General features: G+C 46.0%; 2 protein-coding genes across 2 annotated transcripts in view; both read left to right on the top strand.

The window, feature by feature from the left end:
- The first annotated feature begins 485 nt into the window (after nucleotides 1-485).
- Gpx1 (glutathione peroxidase 1) lies at nucleotides 486-1,591 on the top strand. The gene is made up of 2 exons (XM_041677219.1): nucleotides 486-803; nucleotides 1,021-1,591. Exons 1-2 carry the CDS (start codon nucleotides 558-560, stop codon nucleotides 1,378-1,380), a joined length of 606 nt encoding a protein of 201 aa, XP_041533153.1. The 5' UTR covers nucleotides 486-557; the 3' UTR covers nucleotides 1,381-1,591.
- A 7,730-nt stretch (nucleotides 1,592-9,321) lies between these two features.
- The window catches only part of Usp4 (ubiquitin specific peptidase 4), a 39,744-nt gene continuing 28,554 nt past the window's right edge, over nucleotides 9,322-20,511 (top strand). The window contains exons 1-4 of the mRNA XM_041677006.1: nucleotides 9,322-9,474; nucleotides 11,126-11,253; nucleotides 15,617-15,747; nucleotides 17,693-17,819. Of these exons, the coding sequence (XP_041532940.1) occupies nucleotides 9,374-9,474; nucleotides 11,126-11,253; nucleotides 15,617-15,747; nucleotides 17,693-17,819 (487 nt within the window). The 5' untranslated portion in view covers nucleotides 9,322-9,373. The remainder of the gene's footprint in view (nucleotides 9,475-11,125; nucleotides 11,254-15,616; nucleotides 15,748-17,692; nucleotides 17,820-20,511) is intronic.

Here is a 20,511-nt window from a genome sequence, read left to right as displayed (position 1 = left end):
TCCCAGACAGAACTCAAGATTGATTCCCAGCACTCACATGGCAGCTTACAACTGTCTCTAACTCCATGTTCCAACACCCTCACACAAACACATCCAGATGAAATAAAAATAAAAAACAAAACAAAAGCCTTGTACAACCTTATGCCTGGGAGGCTAAAATGGCACAATATAAGGGAGCTGTGTATGAACTGCTTCAGCTGTTACCGACAGCAGCCAGCTTCCGAGGCGGGACCCTAGACTAATTGAGAAACCGCCGAGCCAGAGCTTGAGGATCCACCAGCCTAGGCGGCTGCCTTCAAACTAGTAATACATTGTCTGGGCTAGACCAGACGCGCCCAAGGCTCCGCCAAGCGCTTCAACCCGGCCGCACCCTCTGGCCTGTCCCTTGCTGGGGGAGGGTAGAGGCCGGATGAGGCGGTACCCAGGAGCCTAGAGCGGGCTGTGGGGCCGGAAAAACGAAGATACCACGTGACCCCAGCATCAACCAGTTAAAGGGAGGTGCTGGGCTCTCACCGCGCTAGTCTGGATTCCGTTTTTAATTCACCCACTCTTGCAGTATGTGTGCAGCTCGGCTCTCCGCGGCAGCGCAGTCCACCGTGTATGCCTTCTCCGCGCGCCCGCTCGCGGGCGGGGAGCCTGTGAGCCTGGGCTCCCTGCGGGGCAAGGTGCTGCTTATTGAGAATGTCGCATCCCTCTGAGGCACAACGACCCGGGACTACACCGAGATGAACGATCTGCAAAGACGCCTCGGGCCCCGTGGCCTGGTGGTGCTCGGTTTCCCGTGCAATCAGTTCGGACATCAGGTGTGCAGGCAGGGTGGGGCGGACGAGGGCCCCAGGCTCCCAGGGGCGGTACAGCTACTTACTTTCCCTCTGGTGCTGGTAGCAGTTGGAATTCAAGCCTGGTCTGGGGTTGTGTAAGAAGGGCAACCTCTGGTGACTCATAGGAAACTCCTGATTCGCAGTTAGAAGATCCATGTTTTCTGAAATCCTAAGCCATAAATGTCTTTGTCTCCCCTAGGAGAATGCCAAGAACGAAGAGATTCTGAATTCCCTCAAGTATATCCGACCTGGTGGGGGGTTCGAACCCAACTTTACATTGTTCGAGAAGTGCGAGGTGAATGGTGAGAAGGCTCATCCGCTCTTTACCTTCCTGCGGGAGTCTTTGCCAGCGCCCAGTGACGAGCCCACTGCGCTCATGACCGACCCCAAGTACATCATTTGGTCTCCGGTGTGCCGCAACGACATTGCCTGGAACTTCGAGAAGTTCCTGGTGGGCCCGGACGGCGTTCCAGTGCGCAGGTACAGCCGCCGCTTTCGCACCATCGACATCGAACCTGACATAGAAGCCCTGCTGTCCCAGCAGCCTAGCGGCTCCTAAGGCGGTCCTGGCATCCGGGTTTGGTGATCACTGGCTGCACTCTTGGGGGGAGTTCTTCCATGATGGTGTTTTCTCTAAATTTGCATGGAGAAACACCTGATTTCCAGGGAAATCCCCTCAGATGGGCGCTGGTCTTGTCCATCCCCGCTGTCTTTCTGCCTTAACAAAGGTGATTTTTTTCACCACTAATAAAGTGCTCAATGTCAAAGAACTGTGTGTCCTGTGTCAATGTCACCTTTTGATAACCTAATTGTCAGGGACAAGGAACTTAATCTCCAAGTCTAAACGTCCCTTTTGACTGCATCTCCAACAGGACACAGTCCTTGTTACAGCAGAGCCCTTACTCCAGAACAAGGAAAGCAGTAGGCTAGGGTAACCTCCTAGTGCCTAAGAGTCACTTCTCCTTTCTGAGTTTTGCTGGATTCAGAAATGACCATGTGCCCTCTGTCACATCAAGACTCTAGAACCAGGGTCTGGGGATTTAGCTCAGTGGTAGTGCCTAGCAAGTGAAAGACCCTGGATTCCCGCCTCAGCTCCAGGGAACAGTGGAGGGGAGGGGAGCAGCTTTGAGACCTGCCTGGACTATTTGGTGAGGGGGTGGGGTTGACAAACATGGGGAATTTACACTGTAACTGTTGTAACTGTTTTGTGTGGAGATGTAGTACCTAGCACTGGGGTGCAATTGCACATTTAGGCACAGAATAGGACATATCTTAAAGACCAGTTGCTGCTTGGGTCCCACCCCTTTATTATCTCAAGACACACCTGGAGCTGTTTCTTATCACAACCTCCTGGGGATTCTGCAGTGAATCCAGAGACTTATGGGCAGTATGAAGCAATCTACAGTGTGAGACAGGTTATTGCCACCCTGACATGTGTGTCTAACTGGTGCCTTTAAGGACCGTCATACACCTGAACCAACTAAATATCTCCCCTGGTTCTAAACAAATGTGTGTATGTGTTTAGGCAGGGACTACACCTAAGGCCTCACACATACCACATAATGGTCTTCCCACTTCACCCTATTTCCAGTCCTTTTTGTTGTTTTAACACTGTGTAGCTAAAGCCAGGGTGGTGCCTCATGCCTTTAATCCCAACAATTGGGAGGCAGAGGCAGGCAGATCTCTGTGAGTTCAAGATCAGCCTGATCTACAAGAGTGAGTTCCCGGACAGCTAGGACTGTTACACACAAAAACCCTGTCTCAAAAAGTAAAAAAATAAATAGCCAGGCAGTGGTGGCGCACACCTTTAATTCCAGTACTTGAGAGGCGGAAGTCTGTTCTACAAAGTGAGTTCCAAGACAAACAGGACTGTTTCGAGAAATGAAGGAAGGAAGAAAGGCTGTGTAGAAAAAAAAAAAGACTATGAAGCCCAGGGTGACCACCAACTCTCAGAAATTCTGTCTCCTGAGTGCTAAGATACTGACTGCCACCATGCCTTGCTAGCCTCCAGCAAACTCTGGGATTACTGGTGAGAGCCACTGCACCTCATGGTGCGGTTTACTTGTTTCTTTTGGAGACCAGGTCTGTCCTCAAACTCCTGATGGACCTGCCTGCCCATTTCCTAAATCCTGGGATTGTGGACATTTACCACTATGCTTGGATTCCCACATGTAGACACACAAAAAAGTGTACACGTACTTTTTTTCTTTAAACAGTTTCATTATGTAGCCCTGCTGGCCTAGGACTCATGTAGATCAGGACGGCCTCAGACTCAGATCTGCCTGCTCCTGCCTCCTGAGTGCTGGGATTAAAGGAGACTTTCCAAAGTATTTTTTGTACTTATTAATTTTTGTTTTATGTGCAATGGTGTTTTGGTATATGTGTGTTTGTGTTAGGGTGTGGGAACTCCTGGAATTGCGACTACAGACAGTGGTGAGCAGCCTTGTGGGAGCTGGGAATTGAATGTAGGTTCTCTGAAGAGCAGTCAGTGCTCTTAACTGCTGAGCCACCTCGCCAGCCTTTCAAAAGAATTTTTTAGGACATGTTCTAATGTTCTAAACATGTTTTTAACATGTTCCACAGCACTCCAAAGCTGTTTAACTGGAAAGCCTGCTCTTCTCGGTGATCACCAGTCCAGACTGAAGGAGAGGTTTTCCACTCAACTCTCTCCTTGCCCTTCTGAGACAAGTGTGCTGAAGCATTCTCCTTTCAGATAGGAGCCTAGAACCTTCCAGTCTCCAACCTCTTCCCTCGGGCTGGGTGGTGACTCACCCTCCCTCACCCACTGTTGTCCCTCCAGTTCAGGGAAGTTCTACCCGCCTAACATGGCTGGTCCTGGGTGGGAACACTCTTCCTCAGACACCAGGCCGCAGTCTCTCTCAGAGCAAATGCTTCCAGCTGTCTTCTTCAGAGACACCCAGAATAATGCCCACTACCACTTCAGTATCTTTCCACCCAGTTAAACACCTCCCCTCAACACACACACACAAGCACACCAAACACACAAAAACATTCCACTCCGTAAATGCCCTTAGCCTTGCCCTGTGACCACCAAACCTCCTGATTCAGCAGTTCAAACAAGCATTGCACTGAGCTCTTGGAGGACCCTGGCCTCTGGCCAACATGACTGCAGGGCACTGATTGCTCTGGGAACTTGCAGCAGCATTAGGTCATAGACCTTCTGAGAAGCCAATGGGCCCTGTGGTTACTTAACCAGGTTCAAAAACTTCCATTTTAGCAAAGTGCTCTTTTCAACCATTAAAATGACAAATCTGATGAATGAGGCCAGATACTTCTGGCACAATTATAGACTTTGCTTAAATGATTTCCTTCTTCCCCAGTGTAGTTCCCCAAACAACAAATCTGTCATTTTTAAAAAATAAAGTTTCTCCCTTCCTGTTGGTTCTGAGGACTTGCCCTACTTCCTTAAAACTACCAGAAGTGGTACAGGAGAAAACATTGAAAAGGAAAGAGGGAAGCTGCCACCCTCTAGTGTAGGTTCTGACCTATGTCGGCAATGGTTTTCTTTTCCCATAAATAACGAGACTAATGGTCATGTTTTGCAATCATAACATTGTTAGAGTCTTTGGTTCTGCCGTCCTTGAGATGGAGCCCAGGACTTGGTGCGTACTGGGCAAGCGTTCTGTCACTGAGCTTGTATACACTGGGATGTGTCCCAGGCCTTCCTTTCCACTCTTTCTGTGTTTGTTCTTTGAGACAGGGTATCATTTCTATAGCATAGGCTAGCCTGGAACCTTCTATATAGCTCAGGATGGATTTGAACTCTTGCCTAGCTTCACAAATAACTGGGAGGGGGCTGGAGAGATGGCTCAGAGGTTAAGAGCATTGCCTGCTCTTCCAAAGGTCCTGAGTTCAATTCCCAGCAACCATATGGTGGCTCACAACCATCTGTAATGGGGTCTGGTGCCCTCTTCTGGCCTGCACACAAATAACTGGGATTATGGTCATGCCATTATCATGTTCAGATTCATTTTCCTTGTGCATATGTATGGTAGTGGGGACCAAACCCAGGGCTTTCAGCATGCTTGGCACTGCCCCAGTGAACCCAGAGCTTTCAGCATGCTTGGCACTGCCCCAGTGAACCCAATCTTCAGCTACTTTTTCTGCCGACACAATAATCCAAATCAAACCAGATCAGACCGAATTAGGAAAAAGCCCAGGTTTGCCAGGGCAGTGGTGGTGCAGGCCTTTAATCCCAGCACTCCGGAGGCAGAGGCAGGTGGATCTCTTTGATTTCGAGGTCTACAACAGCTAGTTCCAGGACAGGCTCCAAAAACTACACAGAAAACTTGCTTCGAAAATAAAAAAAAAAAAAAAAGAGAGAGCCCAGGTTTAGCGGATGGAAGCACTCCTGGGTGGCCCTCTGGAAACAGGCCGTAGAAAACCGGGAGACCACGTGCTAGTTGTCTGCACGTGTTTGCGTGTTCATTCTCTGGGGGCAGTTTAAATAGCCTGTGGGAGTGATCTTGACCCTAACTGGGGAGGGGTCACTGATTGGCTGGCTTTCTCGGAGGTGGAGTTTGAACTGAGGCAACTCCCAAGAGAGGGGGCTTTGACATGGAACTTTCCACCCAACATTTTAAAGTGGATGCGGAGGGTGAGGGGTGGATGAAGCCCCCAATCAAACAACAGGATCTTAATAAATTGCCCAGGCCAGTCTTGAATTTACTCTGTAATTCAATTTCACCTTGAATTTTTGGTTCTTTCCTGTTAGCTTCCTGAGTATAGGGTATCACAGTCCCAGTTCTAACATTCTCAAAGCACTTTAATTTTTTTTTAAATTATTTATTTATTATGTATACAACATTCTTTCCATGTATGCTTGCCAGAAGAGGGCACCAAATCTCATTATAGATGGCTGTGAGCCACCATGTGGTTGCTGGGAATTGAACTCAAGACCTCTGGAAGAGCAGTCAGTGTTCTTAACCTCTGAGCCATCTCTCCAGCCCCAAAGCACTTTAATTTTATACTTAAAAAGAATTTATTTTTATGTGTAAGAGTGAGATGTGTTTTATTTATGTGTAGAAGTGTTTTGCCCGAATGTATGAGCATGCCTGGGTCCATGGAAATCAGAAGATGTACACATTTCCCAACAACTCTTTTACTGGTCTAGGACAGATGTTAATCAGCTAAAACTCAATATAAAAACAGTTCTATGAGTTCGAGGCCAGCCTGGTCTACAAGAGCTAGTTCCAGGACAGGCTCCAAAGCCACAGAGAAACCTTGTCTCGGAAAGGCAAAAAAAAAAAAAAAAAAGTTATTCTCATCTTCACTGGACAGTTCCACTTCTACCAGCCCCTAAAGCCATAGTGAAGGGTTATCACAGGATCTAAGTCCTGGATGCTTTCTGTGCTGTGAAACACCCTCAGGCATTTTACTTTGCTCCAAACCTGCCAATGCCTGCGGTGCCATTAGGGCAAACCTCTGGGCCCCGCCAGCTTCCTTTCTGGCTTTCAGTCTCCTTAAGGTCTTTTAATAGTCAGTGCTGTCTCCTTGGCCTAATCCTTAATCTTTGATCGTGAACTGCACATTTCAGAAAGGTTTCCTCATGCTTCCTTCTAACAGTTTCTTCAGGACCATAATCAAATTCCACTTAAGTCCAAGGCTTCTTTTTCACATTGTCTGGCACTCCTACAGTCTTTGGTTTCCACCCTTTAGTGATTCTTATCACACGCTGTCGCCCACGGGAGTGATTTATGAAAGACCCTTTTTTGTTTCACTACTTTTAATTTTTTTTTAAGATTTATTTTTAAGCCGGGCAGTGGTGACTCATGTCTTTAATCCCAGGATTTAAGAGGCAGAGGCAGGCAGATCTCAGTGAGTTTGAGGCCAGTCTATTATAAAAAATTAGTTCCAGGACAGCCAGAACTGTTACACAGAGAAACCCTATAGGCAGAGAGACTGCTCATTCGTTTCCTAGCCGCTCACACTTGAATAATCACACAGAAATTGTATTAATTACAATAGTGTTTGGCCAATGACTGTAGTGTATTCTTAGCTAGCTCTTACATCTTAAATTAACCCATTTTTATCAATCTGTGTATCATCACAAGGCTGTGGCCTACTGGTGACATTCCTAAGGATCCAGAGTGTCCTTCTCCTTCAGCAGCTACATGGTGTCTCCCTGACTCCGCCTACTTTCTCTCTATACCTCTGTTCAGATTTCCTGCCTGGCTTTGCTCTGCTAAGTCACTGGCCAAAAATAGCTTTATTCATTAACCAATAAAAGCATCACATATACAGAAGGCCATCCCACATCAAAACCCTGTCTCTAAAAACAAAGAAAAAAAGATTTATTTTTTATTCAAGTGTGTGTCTGTGTGTCCATGTGCACACGTGTGCCACTTTTGTGTAGGTTCCCACGGGGCCCAGGAGGGGACATCAGATCCTTTGGTGCTGTAGTTACAGGCAGTTAGGAGATGCCTGACTTGGGAGTCTGGGTCTTCTGGGAGGGCAAAATATTCTTTATCCTGAGTTATCCTTCCACCCCTTGTTCTGACACAAGGAGTTATCAACAGTATAGGAAAGACAGCCCCAAAACAGGAGGCCTGAGGAGCTCCCTTTCTCTCTGGGAAACTCCCCACTGACATAGGCTAGATCCTTAACCATACCATAGGGAAGAATTTCAAGACAAGCCAGAGTGAAGCGAAGTTAATGAACTTACTAAGAATCAGAGGGGCTGAAGAGATGGCTTCGTGGTTTAGAGTATACAGTTCTTGCAGAGAACCCAAGGATAGTTCCTAGCATCCTATCAGGCAGCTTATAGCTGCCTATAACTCCAGTTCTAGGCCCTAGAATCTAGGGGATGCAGTGTGCCTTCTGGCCTTGGAGGTGACCTACGTGTAGGTGGAACATATAAATTCATGCAGGGGCACACACATACACATAAAAATAAATATATCTTCTTTTTTTTTAAATCTGTATTATAATAGATTGTACGAAGGTAAGGGAAGCTTGGCGATGGTGGCGCACGCCTTTAATCCCAGCACTCAGGAGGCAAGAGAGACAGGCAGACCTCTGTAAGTTCGAGTCCAGCCTGGTCTACAAGAGCTAGTTCCAGGACAGACTCCAAAGCTACAGAGAAACCCTGTCTGGAAAAAAACAAAAGAAAAGAAAAGAAAGAAAGGAAGAGAAAGGAAGAAAGGAAGGAACGGGGAGAGAGAGGGAGAGAGGGAGGGGGGGGAGGGAGGGAATTGAGTGGTTCTGTTTGTTTTTTGAGGGCTGCTAGGAACCAAGGGCCTGCTCCTGCTAGTCTATGATTCTACTACTGAGCCCCGCCCCACTCCCAACCCCAAGAACTGTCTTACTTCCCTTATTGTTCAACAACAGGATTTGCCTGAGAAATGGAGACTCACCAGCTTGCCTGACCTCTTCCTTGTTGGAGGCTGTTTCCTCCAGAAGAGCTGGGCTTTTAAAGCTGTGCGGGAGCCATTGGAGAATGGTTTTCAGGACACGCAATCTTTGTTCCAGGAAAAAAAAAAATTAAAATGCCTGGACTTCATTCTTTCCTCAGTCGCTATGGATCCTTTGTGGCTGCTATTCCCTTTGACTTGGGGGCTGACGGCATTCAGGTCACTAGGTTGCTTAAGACAACTTTGTTTTTTGAGACAGGATCTGACTATTTCCTTTTTTTTTTTTTTTTTTTTTTTTTTGCCAGGTGTGGTGGTTTACACCTTTAATTTCTGGGGGCAGAACTCAGATGGCGATCATCTGAGTTCGAGGCCAGTTCCAGGGCGGCCAGGGTTACATGAGACCATTTCTTAAACAAACAAGTTTCACTGTTGTTCGCTGTACGGTGAACTCATGCCACAGTGCCTGTGTCGGGAACAAAGGGTAATTTTAAGGAGCCAGTTCTCTTCTTCACCTTTACACGGTTCAAGGAATCAAATCTAGTCGTCATGCTTGCACGACGACCCACGGAGCTGTCTCGCTGGTCCTTATTTGAGACAATTGTTAATGGCTGGACCACACCGGACAGTCCAGATCCCAATGTCCGCCCCTGTTTGAGACTATTGTTAATGGCTGGACCACACCGGACAGTCCTGACCCCAATGTGCCTGTGCACCTGGCTACAGGGGCTGCCGAGGCAATCAACTCGATCTCGCATTTAGGCGGTCTTGCAGAAAGCGCAACGGCACCGAGTGGAAACAAAACAAAACAAAAATCTAGGGGCAGGCTTCTTGCACCCGGATTGAGCAGCAGGGTAGGCCCGCAGGCCTGGATGGAGCGAGTGCCTGAAGGGTCGAGGGTCGGCCTGTAGTCAGACCTCTCGACGGCGCAGGGCTGCGGGCGTTCTTCCCGAAGAAGCCGCGCAGACGCGGGGGAACGTGGCCACCGCCTCTGGGCGTCCAGCCCTCTTCCGTCCGCTCCATCTGCTGGGTACAGCTCGTGGGGGCGGAGAGAGGAGGCGGAAGCTGACGGCGGCACCGGGCGCGCGCACGTGCGTGCTTACGTGCGTGCGTGGGCGCGGCCCATAGCACGCCGTGCGCTAGGCGGATGTCCGGGCCGGCTGGGCCGGGGCGGCGGACGAGATGGCGGAAGGCCGAGGCAGCCGTGAGCGACCGGATGTGGAGACCCAGAAGATGGAGCTCGGAGCCTTGATGGGGACCACGCTCCAACGTGGGGCGCAGTGGTGAGCGTTCGCTATGCCCTTCCACCGCGCAGAACCTCAGGCTGGGTGGCTGGCCCCTAGGCCGGGCCCCTCTCCTCAGCTGTAGGTAGAGGCTGGCCGGGGGCGGTGCCTGGAGTCTCAGAAAGAGTGGCTTTGACAGCCGCCGCAGATGAAAGAAACCCGAGATCAGCTGGGGCACAGCACTGACAGGACTCGGGGCTGTCCTGGCCCATTCGTATTCCCAAGGATGCTAGGCCGGCGGGGACAGGGGTGTAGAATGTGGGAAAAGGGGAGTGCTCAGGTCGACTGGAGCGGGAAGGTGGGAGAGCTACTTAAGCACCGAAGACTTGGGCACTTGGGAACTTGATTGCGACCTTTGGGAAAGATGTCCACACCTTACAGACCGCGGTTCCTTAACAATTAAAACCTGGGTAGCAATTTGTGGCTTATGGCGCTCAGTGGGTTGAGAGAAGATCAGAAGTAGATACTTTGTAAATTGTTAACTGCGGAACAGATTCAAGGCCAGAAGCTGAATAAACGTTTAAGAACCCAGATTGTCAGATGTCAGGAACAATTGTGGCAGTAATTAGAGCTAGGAGTGGGAGAGGAGCGGAACTTGAATTCTTGAATCCTGGAGCAAAATAGAAGATCGAAAGTTCCAAGATTTTGCCAGGCATGGTGGCATATGCTTCCCTATTTTGCAGGGACAGAGGCTGAAGGATTGCTGCAGTTCAGGGCCAGTCTCTTACACAGTGAGCATGAACCCTCCAAAGAAAAAAAAGTCCAGAGTTTAGAAGAGCAGGTTCAGATATGAAGCCTCTTAATAAATGGTTTACTAGAAGGGATAGTACTCACCAACAGTGGAGAAATACCTGGGTGTGGTGCTACCATGTAGGAGTCAAAAACTAGGGTAGGTTTTTCATTGATTGGGTGTGAGCAATCTGAGGATTGAAGAGGAGATAAATTGTGTGTGTGTAGGGTGTACCTTTCAGGTGTAGTTCTGTGGTGTTTATATTGAGCAGAGAGCGTGTGCACCTCATGTCTGGCTCTTTTGTTTTTTTTTACAGATATGGTCTCTTGTCATTCAAGTTGACCTCAAACTTATTATGCAGTGGAGACAGACCTTCCAAATGCTGGAATCACAGCTGGGGGCCACCACAGCTAGCTAGTTTCCTTTGGATTTACAGCTGGGGGCCACCACAGCTAGCTAGTTTCCTTTGGATTTACAGCTGGGGGCCACCACAGCTAGCTAGTTTCCTTTGGATTTACTCCTTTTGTGAATATCTGTTCCAGGCTAGGCCCACTCTGCCATGTGGGGTGACCTCTCTGTTCCTGATGTTGAGTGTGTCTTTTAGCCAGGTGGTGGTGCACGCCTTTAATCTAGTACTCAGGAGGCAGAGACAGGTGGATCTCTGATTTTGATGCTAGCTTGGTCTTCAGAGGAAGTTCTAGGCCAGTCAGGACTATACAGAGAAACCCTATCTCAACCCTTCCCCCCAAAAAAGTGGGATTTTAGTGGAAAATGCTCATTACCTTGGTGAAAAGACCATAAAATGTAAGACTAGACGTCTAGAGAACAAAATTAAAAGAGAGCTACAGGCTGCAGAAACTTAAAACGTTGGCTTTTTTTTTTTTTGGTGTATATTTATATGAAACTATTGTTTTTCTCTAGGTATCTTATTGACAGCCGGTGGTTCAAGCAGTGGAAGAAGTATGTGGGCTTTGATAGCTGGGACATGTACAATGTGGGTGAACACAATCTGTTTCCTGGACCCATTGACAACTCTGGACTCTTCTCAGGTGCAGTATCCTAACTTTTCTAGCTATGTGTTCACACGGGACATAGCCTGAGGTTGTGTGTATCCATACCGTGGACACCATAAACATACAACTCTCATAATGTGAAGAGACAGAAATGCTCGCTTTCATCTGAAGTAGAAGTCTTTGTAGATTATGAGGTAGAAGCACATTTCCTAAATAACGACTTCTAACAATGAGAGCATGTTTTGTGTCTTACTATTTTGTTGCTGTGAAGAAACACTATGACCAAGGCAGCTTATAAAAGGAGTTGTTTAATTGGGGGCTTGTTTACAGTTCCAAAGGATTAGCTCATGATCATCATGGTGGGGAGTGTGGCAGCAGGCAGGTAGGCTTGGTGCTGGAGAAGTAGCTGAGAGCTTTATATCCTGATCAGCTGGTCTAGGGAGAGATTAGGCCAGGTGTGGACTTTTGACAAAGCCCATTCCTCAGTGACATATCTCTCCAGCAAGGCCACACCTCCTAATCCTTCCCAAACAGTTCTATCATCTACCATCTGGGGACCAAAGATTCAAACATGAGCCTTTACTAAGCTTTTTTCCCCCTTTTACTTTATTGTATGTGTGCACACATGTTTGGTATGTGTGTGTAGGTGAGACACAATGCATGTTAAAGTCAGAAGTCAGCTTTATGTGTGCACACATGTTTGGTATGTGTGTAGGTGAGACATAGTGTATGTTAAAGTCAGAAGTCAGCTTTATGCAGTTGTTTCTCAGGTTGTTAGGATTTTTTTTTTTTTTTTGGTTTTTCGAGACAGGGTTTCTCTGTGGTTTTGGAGCCTGTCCTGGAACTAGCTCTTGTAGACCAGGCTGGTCTCGAACTCACAGAGATCCGCCTGTCTCTGCCTCCCGAGTGCTGGGATTAAAGGCGTGCGCCACCAACGTCCGGCTGGTTGTTAGGATTTTTAAACAAACAAAGCTGAAGACATTTTTCCTGACCACTTGGTAATGTTTTGCCTTTATCTTTATTTATTTATTTTTTGAGACAGGTTTTTTTTTTTTTTGTGTGTGTGTAACAGTAGACCAGCCTGGCCTTGAAGGCCTTGAACTCACCGAGATCTGCCTTCCTCTGCTTCTGAGTGCTGGGATTAAAGGGGTACACCACCAGGCCTTTTTTTTTCCTTTCCTTTCCTTTCTTTCTTTCTTTCTTTTTTTTTTTTTGATTGACTTTTATTTGTTTGGACTTTTTGTTTGCCTTGGTTTTTGGTTTTATTTTTTGTAGAAAGGGTTTCACTGTGTGTATTCCTGGCTGCCCTGCCCTGAAGCTCCATCTGTAAACCAGCCTGGCCTTGAACTCAAAGAGGGCACCTGCCTCTGCCTCCTAAATGCTGAGGTCAAATGTGTGTGCTACCTGGCTTTGTTTTTTTTCCCCTGAAGAAAAAATTGAGCTGCCTCAGCTTACAGCCGAGTTGCCCCTTTGTGTGTTGGGCATGGCCTAGTGGCAGAGTGCTTGGAGGGACATACATGTAACTCTGGGTTTGAGCCATGGCACTACAAGAAAGTAATCAAATAACCAGGATGTAGATGTTGCTCGGAGGCAAAGTGCTTGCTTGCCTAGAGTGTGTAAGTCTTGGATTCACAGACCAGAAAAAAACTAAGAATCCTGCTGGGCGTGGTATGTTCACCTTTTATCCCAGGCCTTGGGAGGTTAAGGCTGGAGAATTGTTGTAAGTTCAGACTTTATGAGCTGTATATTGTTTATTTCAGGCTAGCCTGGGCTGCACTGGGAGACCTTATTTCAAAACAGTATACTAATGAGGTACTGTTTTTAGAGGTAATGTTTTTACCCAGTAGGTAATGTTTTTACCCAGTAGGTAAAAACACTTGATCTGTAGATCTCACAACCTGAGTTCAATCCCAGGGACCCACCTAAAGGTGGAAGGAAAGAGCTGACGCCACAGAATTGTCCTCTGACTATGCATTTTGGAATGAGTGACCCTCACATCCCCCCACAGTAATAATAAATATATATTTTTTAATTTTTTTTTTAAAGATTTTATTTATTTATTATGTATACAACATTCTGCCTGCATGAAGAGGGCGCCAGATCTCATTACAGATGGTTGTGAGCCACCATGTGGTTTCTGGGAATTGAACTCAGGACCTCTGGAAGAGCAGCCAGTGCTCTTAACCACTGAGCCATTTCTCCAGCCCTAATTTTTGTTTTTTGAGACAGGGTTTCTCTGTAGCTTTGGAGCCTGTCCTAGAAATAGCTCTGTAGACCAGGCTGGCCTCAAATTCACAGAGATCCACCTGCCTCTGCCTCCTGAGTGCTGGGATTAAAGTTGTGTGCCACCACTGCCTGGCAATAAACAAAATGTAAGCAACCTCCCACTACAGAAAGCAAAGTGTTAACTGAGGGATAGGGATGTAGAACAGCAGCAGATTGTTTGTCAGCCTGCTTGAATCCTTTGTTCATCCCCAATTTCTGAAAATCAACAATAGCAGAAACCCCCAAAACAAGAATATTTAATGACTCAGTAATAGAAACTTAAGTCATCCTGTCTGTGTCCCCTCCCACCTCCCCTCCTTTTTTTTTCTGCTCTGCTGGGAATTGAACTGAGGGCTCTGGACATGATTGCTGGGTAAGAACATACCCCTCAATGCTTCATGTATTTATTATTATAGTAAATGTTTTGTGTGTAGATGATGTCTGAATTCGAGCACTGTCAATAGGATTGTTATTGTAAGTACTCATAATTAACTATTTTATTGTTTTTTTCTTCTAATTTTTTTGTTTTGTTTTTGAGACAGAGTAGCCCAGGATAGCCTCAGCGTGCTGAGTGCTGTGATGCCTGGTTTTTGGTTTTCTCTTTTGGGGGTGGGGGAGGTACTTTATGCTTGAACGTAGAGCCTTGCTTGTGAGGAAACTGTTCTGCTAATGAACTATTGCCCCGGCCTATGCCTGCGTTGGCGTTTATCTTCATCTTTACTAATGATTCCTTTTACTGTTTCTAAACTCTTGTTTAAACCCTGAAATGTTTTATTATTTTCTTTTTTAAAAAAATACTAGTCAGGCTTATAATCAGCCATGTTATGTTTATTGTGGAATCTAGAAGCATATATATAGAAAATGTAAATTCAAAGTTTTCTTATTAGACAGGCAGTGATGGCACATGCCTTAATCCCAGCACTTGGGAGACTGAGGCAGGTGAATCTCTGAGTTCAGGTGCAGCCTGGTATACTGATCAAGTTCCAGACAGCCAGTACTACAGAAAGAAATCCTGTCTAGAAAAAGCAAAACCAAAACCATTTTTTTCTTATTGAGCTGAAGTCCTTGGGTTTAGCAGCAAGCACTTTGAGCTGTGCCCAGCCTGTTTTCTCTGACCCTGTGATGCTTTCTCCTGTCTGTAATCTTTTTTTTTTTTTTTTTTGGTTTTTCGAGACAGGGTTTCTCTGTGGTTTTGGAGCCTGTCCTGGAACTAGCTCTTGTAGACCAGGCTGGTCTCGAACTCACAGAGATCCGCCTGTCTCTGCCTCCCGAGTGCTGGGATTAAAGGCGTGCGCCACCAACGTCCGGCTGGTTGTTAGGATTTTTAAACAAACAAAGAATATGCCCAGAATATATTGTATGAAAAGTGCAATTTTTCATAAATAAAAATTGTATATTATATAAATTATATCTCAATAAATTTTATTTTAGATTACTTTCCCCCCTTGAGACAGAATCTCATATGTAGCCTTGGCTGTCCTGGAACTCCTGTGTGGTCCAGGCGGCCCTCAAACTCAAAAAATCTACCTATCTCTGCCTCCAGTGTGCTGGGATTAAAGGGGTGCGTCACCATGTCCACCTTCAATAAATTTCACTTAAAAAGAAAAAAAAATGTGGCGCACACCTTTAATCCCAGCACTCGGGAGGCAGAGGCAGGCGGATCTCGGTGAGTTTGAGACCAGCCTGGTCTACAAGAGCTAGTTCCAGGACAGGCTCCAAAACCACAGAGAAACCCTGTCTCGAAAAACCAAAAAAAGAAAAAAAAATGAACAAAGAGATCATTTGCCTTCTACCCTTCCTATTCTTTTTGAGATGGAATCTGGCTATGCTGCCCTAGCTGGCCTTGAATTTTAGGGCTCTAACCATTCTCAGCTTGAGTAGCTAGAACTACAAGGATGAGCCACAGATTCTAGCTTACTTTCCTTTCTAATTATAGAAGAAATAGAAGTGCCTCATAAAACATGACCAAAGACGGATAAAGAGTGGTCAGGTCTGTTCTGGGTTATGGCCAGTGACAAAATTTTGGAATGTTGTACTTGTTCTTGTTGAATCTTTTTCATGAAATACCTAAGAATCTTGTTTGGAAAATATTCTGGGGAGAAGAAAAATGAGGTATGTGCTAATTTCTTTTCAGATCCTGAAAGTCAGACCTTGAAGGAACACTTAATTGATGAGCTGGACTATGTGTTGGTCCCAACTGAAGCCTGGAATAAATTGCTAAATTGGTATGGCTGTGTGGAAGGCCAGCAGCCCATTGTCAGAAAAGTGAGTACCTGAGTTCTTATAACCTGCTAGGTGTGTGTCTGAGTTCTCCCTGGTACACTGACTTCTGTTGATTTCCTGGGAAGATGAATGTAGTGATTGAAAGCAAGTATCTATACCTTGTTTGTTTTGGATTTTGAGACAGGTTTTTCTGCATAGCCCTTGCTGTCCTGGAACTTGCTCTGTATACCATATTCCCCAAACTCAGATTCTCCTGCCTCTTCCTCCCAAGTGCTAGGATTAAAGACATTACCACTACATCTTGAGACATTTTGTTTCCTGAGACAGGATTTCTGTGTTGCCCAGGCTAGCCTTATCTTGATCATTTCCTGCTTCTGACCTGAGAGACTCTCTGGGTTGCTTCTCGTTCTATCTAGGAAATAAAATGGCTTGTGAGTAACTCAGGATGTTGCTAAGTGGCCTCCAAATATCAGAGCTGCCTGGTAGTTTAGGACGTCCGTTAGTGCTTAGACCACTTTATGGGACTCTTCAGTTGGGCCAAATGAATATAAACTAATATATTGCTGCTCTTTCTTTTTTCCAGTACTGGAAATGGTCCCTAGGGGCGTTATATATGCTAAACAAGTGTTCTAACACTAAGCTATATCTTCAACCTTCTGTTTTTCCTTGAGTTACCCAACTCACTTGTGGCTCAGGTAGGCCTCGAACAGTGACAACTGAACCTTTTCTTTGAACCTCCTGGGTACCAAGATTACGAGTGTGAGCCACCATGCTCACCAGATAACTTTGGTGTTTTTTGTTTTTGTTGGGCTACCTTTTTTTTTTTTGAGACAGGGATTCTCTGTGTAGCCTTGATTGTCCTGAGAACTGGGGAGAGGTTGAGACAGGGTCCTTTTGTAATAATTCTGGCTGTCCTGGAACTAGCCTCTTTTTTCTTTTTCTTTTTCTTTTTTTTAAAGACAGGGTTTCTGTGTGGCCTTGACTGTCTCTCTTAGACCAGACTGGCCTCGAACTCACAGAGATCCTCCTGCCTCTGCCTCCCAAGTGCTGGGATTTAAAGACGTGCTACTACCACCTGACCTCTAATAACTCTTCTAATACCATTTCCCCTCTGCCCATGAGGCTGACTGTACTGCTGAGTAGTCAGAAAGTTTGTCCCAGAACAAGGAAGGTACATTCTGAGACAGAGCATGGTTTAGTGCCTTTGGTGGACAGAACTCATGAGACCACTACCTTGTCTCTCAGGTATTTGCTTTTCTTTTTTTTCTTTCTTTTTTCTGTTTTTGTTTGTTTCTTGTTTTTTGTTTTTTGATTTTTTTTTTTTGTTGTTGTTGTTTCAACAGAGTTTCTCTGTGTAGCAACTCTGGCTGTCCAGAACCCGGTTTGTAGACCAGGCTGGCCTGGGAACTCAAAAGATCCTCCTGCCTCTGCCTCTCTAGTTCTGGGATTAAAGGTGTGCGACACTGCCATTGCCATCACTCTGCTCCCCCTCTCCCCAAGGTTTTACCTATATTTTATAGCTCTTTACTTTGACAAACTCTACAAGGGCCAAAATTGATCTCGGAGACCTGCATATAAGACGTGGTGTTGTACCCTGGCAGATCTCTGGTTCCGTGAAGGTGTACTTGGTTCTCATTATAGGGTGTGGGGGGCTTGTAACTCCAGGGATATATGCTGATGAATTAATTCTGTGCTTTCTAAAAATGAGTAAAAATTTGTACTCCTTAGACCAGACGTGATGATGAATGCCTTTAATTCTAGCTCTTAGAAGGCAGAGGCAGGCAGATTTTTGTGAGTTTTAGGCCAGCCTGGTCTCCATAGTGAGTTCCAAGCCAGCCAAGGCTACATTTGAATCAGAAACAAAGAATTTCTGAAGGAAACTTTTTTGAGAGGTTTTAGTTTTTTGCTGCTGCTGCTGAGGCATATCGTTTCCAAGAATGCCCAGGTGTCCAGCCATGGCTCAGTCACCCCTGCCTCTTGTTCACAGGTTGTGGAGCATGGCCTGTTTGTCAAGCACTGCAAAGTGGAGGTGTATTTGCTGGAACTGAAGCTCTGTGAGAACAGTGACCCCACCAATGTGCTAAGTTGCCATTTTAGCAAAGCAGACACCATTGGTAAGCAGCTGGCCAGGGTTCTGGGTACCTGGTGAGAGAATGCAGGGTATTGTAATTGATGGAAGGGGAGCTGGGGTGCTCTCTCAACACTTGTTACCAAGCTGTGGTTGTCGGTCCTGACTTGGAAGTTTTCTCCTGAGAGAATTGTTATGAAGAACCAGACCTGGGAAGTGTGCTCTTTAGAATGGGACTTGGGCATCCAGATGGTCAGAAGAATAGTTCAAGCAGACTTGAACTCAGTATATGGCCATGGATAACCTTGTATTCCTGATCCTCCTGTCTCTACTTCCTGCGTGCCTGGTTTATATAAATGATTCTAAGGGTCGTACATGTGGTACATGTATGCTAGGCAATCCTATCAGCTAAGCCACATCACCAGCCCAAACTCTTTAAGTTTTTTGGGACACAAACCTGTATGTGTACAGTAAAAACACTGCATTTCATTACATAGAGTAGTCCCGAGTTTGAGCTATGTTGTTTCAGACAGTATTGGTCTGATGCAGCGTGGTCTGATGGCATATGTAAGGCAGAGCATGCGTGTTGTGTGTTTAGAAGTAAGGCTGCAGTAGTGTGGCACCAAAAGTACTTCAGGTTCTTTACAGATGTGATTTTCTTGCCCTTGAGATAGGGTCTCCTGTAAAATGAGTTGGTCTCATCTCTTCTGACCCAGTCTAGCCTTGAGTTCCTGGTCCTTCTGCCTCTACTTCCCAAGTGCTCACCACTACACTCAGCTCTCTTTGGGTGTTAGATTCTGAGTTAATTTTGGTTGTTACATGTTCAGAAACCTTTTAGCATTGCTACTTTTATGTTTTGTTTTTTGTTTTTTTTTTTCTGAAGGCTTGTGTGTGTCTGTATGTATTTGAGAGCAAGTCTATTATGTGCTCTGGTTGTCTTGGAACTCATTATGTAAACCAGGCTGGCCTCAAACTCAGAGCTTCACCTGCTTCTGCCTCCTGAATTTTGTAATTAAAGGCATGTGCCACCACACCCAGCTTATTGTCACCTCCCCATTCCCTATACATTCAGTTACATGATCTCATATGGAGGTTTTATTGTCCCATTGTCTGTCCCCCTTTAGCCCCTATCCCCCACTCCTTGCATTCCCCACACATTGTTACATGATCTCACAGAAGTTTTAAAAGCTGTGCTGTACAAGACCAAGTCTGATTTATACTCATATTTTTTTGGCTTGTTTGTTTTGTTTTTTTGAGACAGAGTTTCTCTGTGTAGCTTTGAAACCTGTCTTGGAACTCACACGTAGACTAGGCTGGCCTTGAACTCACAGAGATCCTCTCTCTCTACCTCCTGAGTGCTGAGATTAAAGGCCTGCGCCACCACTGCCTGGTGATTCATACTCACTTGTCTTCTCTAAAAAGGATGAAGGAATGTAAGTAGAGTCAGAGAAGTTAAAGAGTAACTTACCAGAAATCTCAGCCAGGATCTAAGGGGTAGCTCAGTGTCAGTTACTTGTATAAGGACCTCACACAACCTCAAATCCCAAATGAAAATAAAGATAGAACACCCTCTATTATTTGAGCTGGGCATAGTAGCTAACATCTGTAGTCCTGTCCTAGCAGGTGGAATGCAGAGACTTGAGGATCTGCCAAGAGTTTGAGGCCAGTGTGGTCTACTGTGAGACCCTGTTTCAGAGAACTAAACCCAAACAAGGCTCCGGAGGTGGCTCTATAGGTGTGTTCCTTCTGTGCAGGTGTGAGGAGCTGAGCTCATCTCCCTAGTACCTGCATAAGGGACCCAGCTGTGGTATGTACCTTTGACCTCAGCACTTGGGTAGTTAAGACAACAACCAGCAAACCCAGGTAAATCAAATCTTTAGGTTCAGAGGGAGACCCTGTCTCAAAAAATAAAAGGTGGAAAGATACCTAAAGACAATCTCTGGCTCCCACACGCACACATACCCACACTAACAAGTACATACCCTCACAAAGAAAAACAGTGACTGGAGAGATGGCTCAGCAGTTAAGAGCAACAGTGTTCTTCCAGAGGACCTATATTCAATTTCTAGCATCCACAGGGAAGTTCACAACTGTTTTAGTTAGTGTTTGGTTCCTTTGAAGAGGCCATGACCAAGGCAGCTCTTATCAAAGAAAACATTTAATTGGGGACTTGCTTGCAGTTTGAGAGCGTTAGTCCATGGTTATCATGACAGAAAGGAGGCAAGCATGGTGCTGAGGCAGAGAGAGAGGGAGAGAGAGGGAGTGCAAGAGAGCACACCGCTGGGCCTAGCATGGGCTTTGGAAACCTTCCAGTGGTACACTTTCTCCACCAGGGCCACAGTGCCTAATCCTTTCCAAATAGTTCCCCTAATACATATGAGCCGTGGGGGCCGTACTCATTCAAACTACAGCTCTTCTGAACTTTAATTCCACACATCCACACCATCTTCTGGCCTCCTGAGGGTATAGACACACATGATGTACAGATGTACATGCAGGCAAAAAAAAAAAAAAATCCATACACATAAAAATTAAGAAAACAGGCCGGGCGGTGGTGGCGCACGCCTTTAATCCCAGCACTTGGGAGGCAGAGGCAGGCGGATCTCTGTGAGTTCGAGACCAGCCTGGTCTACAAGAGCTAGTTCCAGGACAGGCTCCAAAACCATAGAGAAACCCTGACTTGAAAAACAAAAACAAAAAAAAAAAAATTAAGAAAACAAAACTTCCACATTCTCGGG

Source organism: Microtus oregoni, unplaced genomic scaffold, assembly GCF_018167655.1.
Source record: "Microtus oregoni isolate MIOR12 unplaced genomic scaffold, Mior012 000028F_ref0000031, whole genome shotgun sequence".
In the NCBI taxonomy this organism is placed as follows: Eukaryota; Metazoa; Chordata; class Mammalia; order Rodentia; family Cricetidae; genus Microtus; species Microtus oregoni.
The sequence above is the reverse complement of the archived record's forward strand: the minus strand, read 5'-3'. Positions and strand labels throughout refer to the sequence as shown.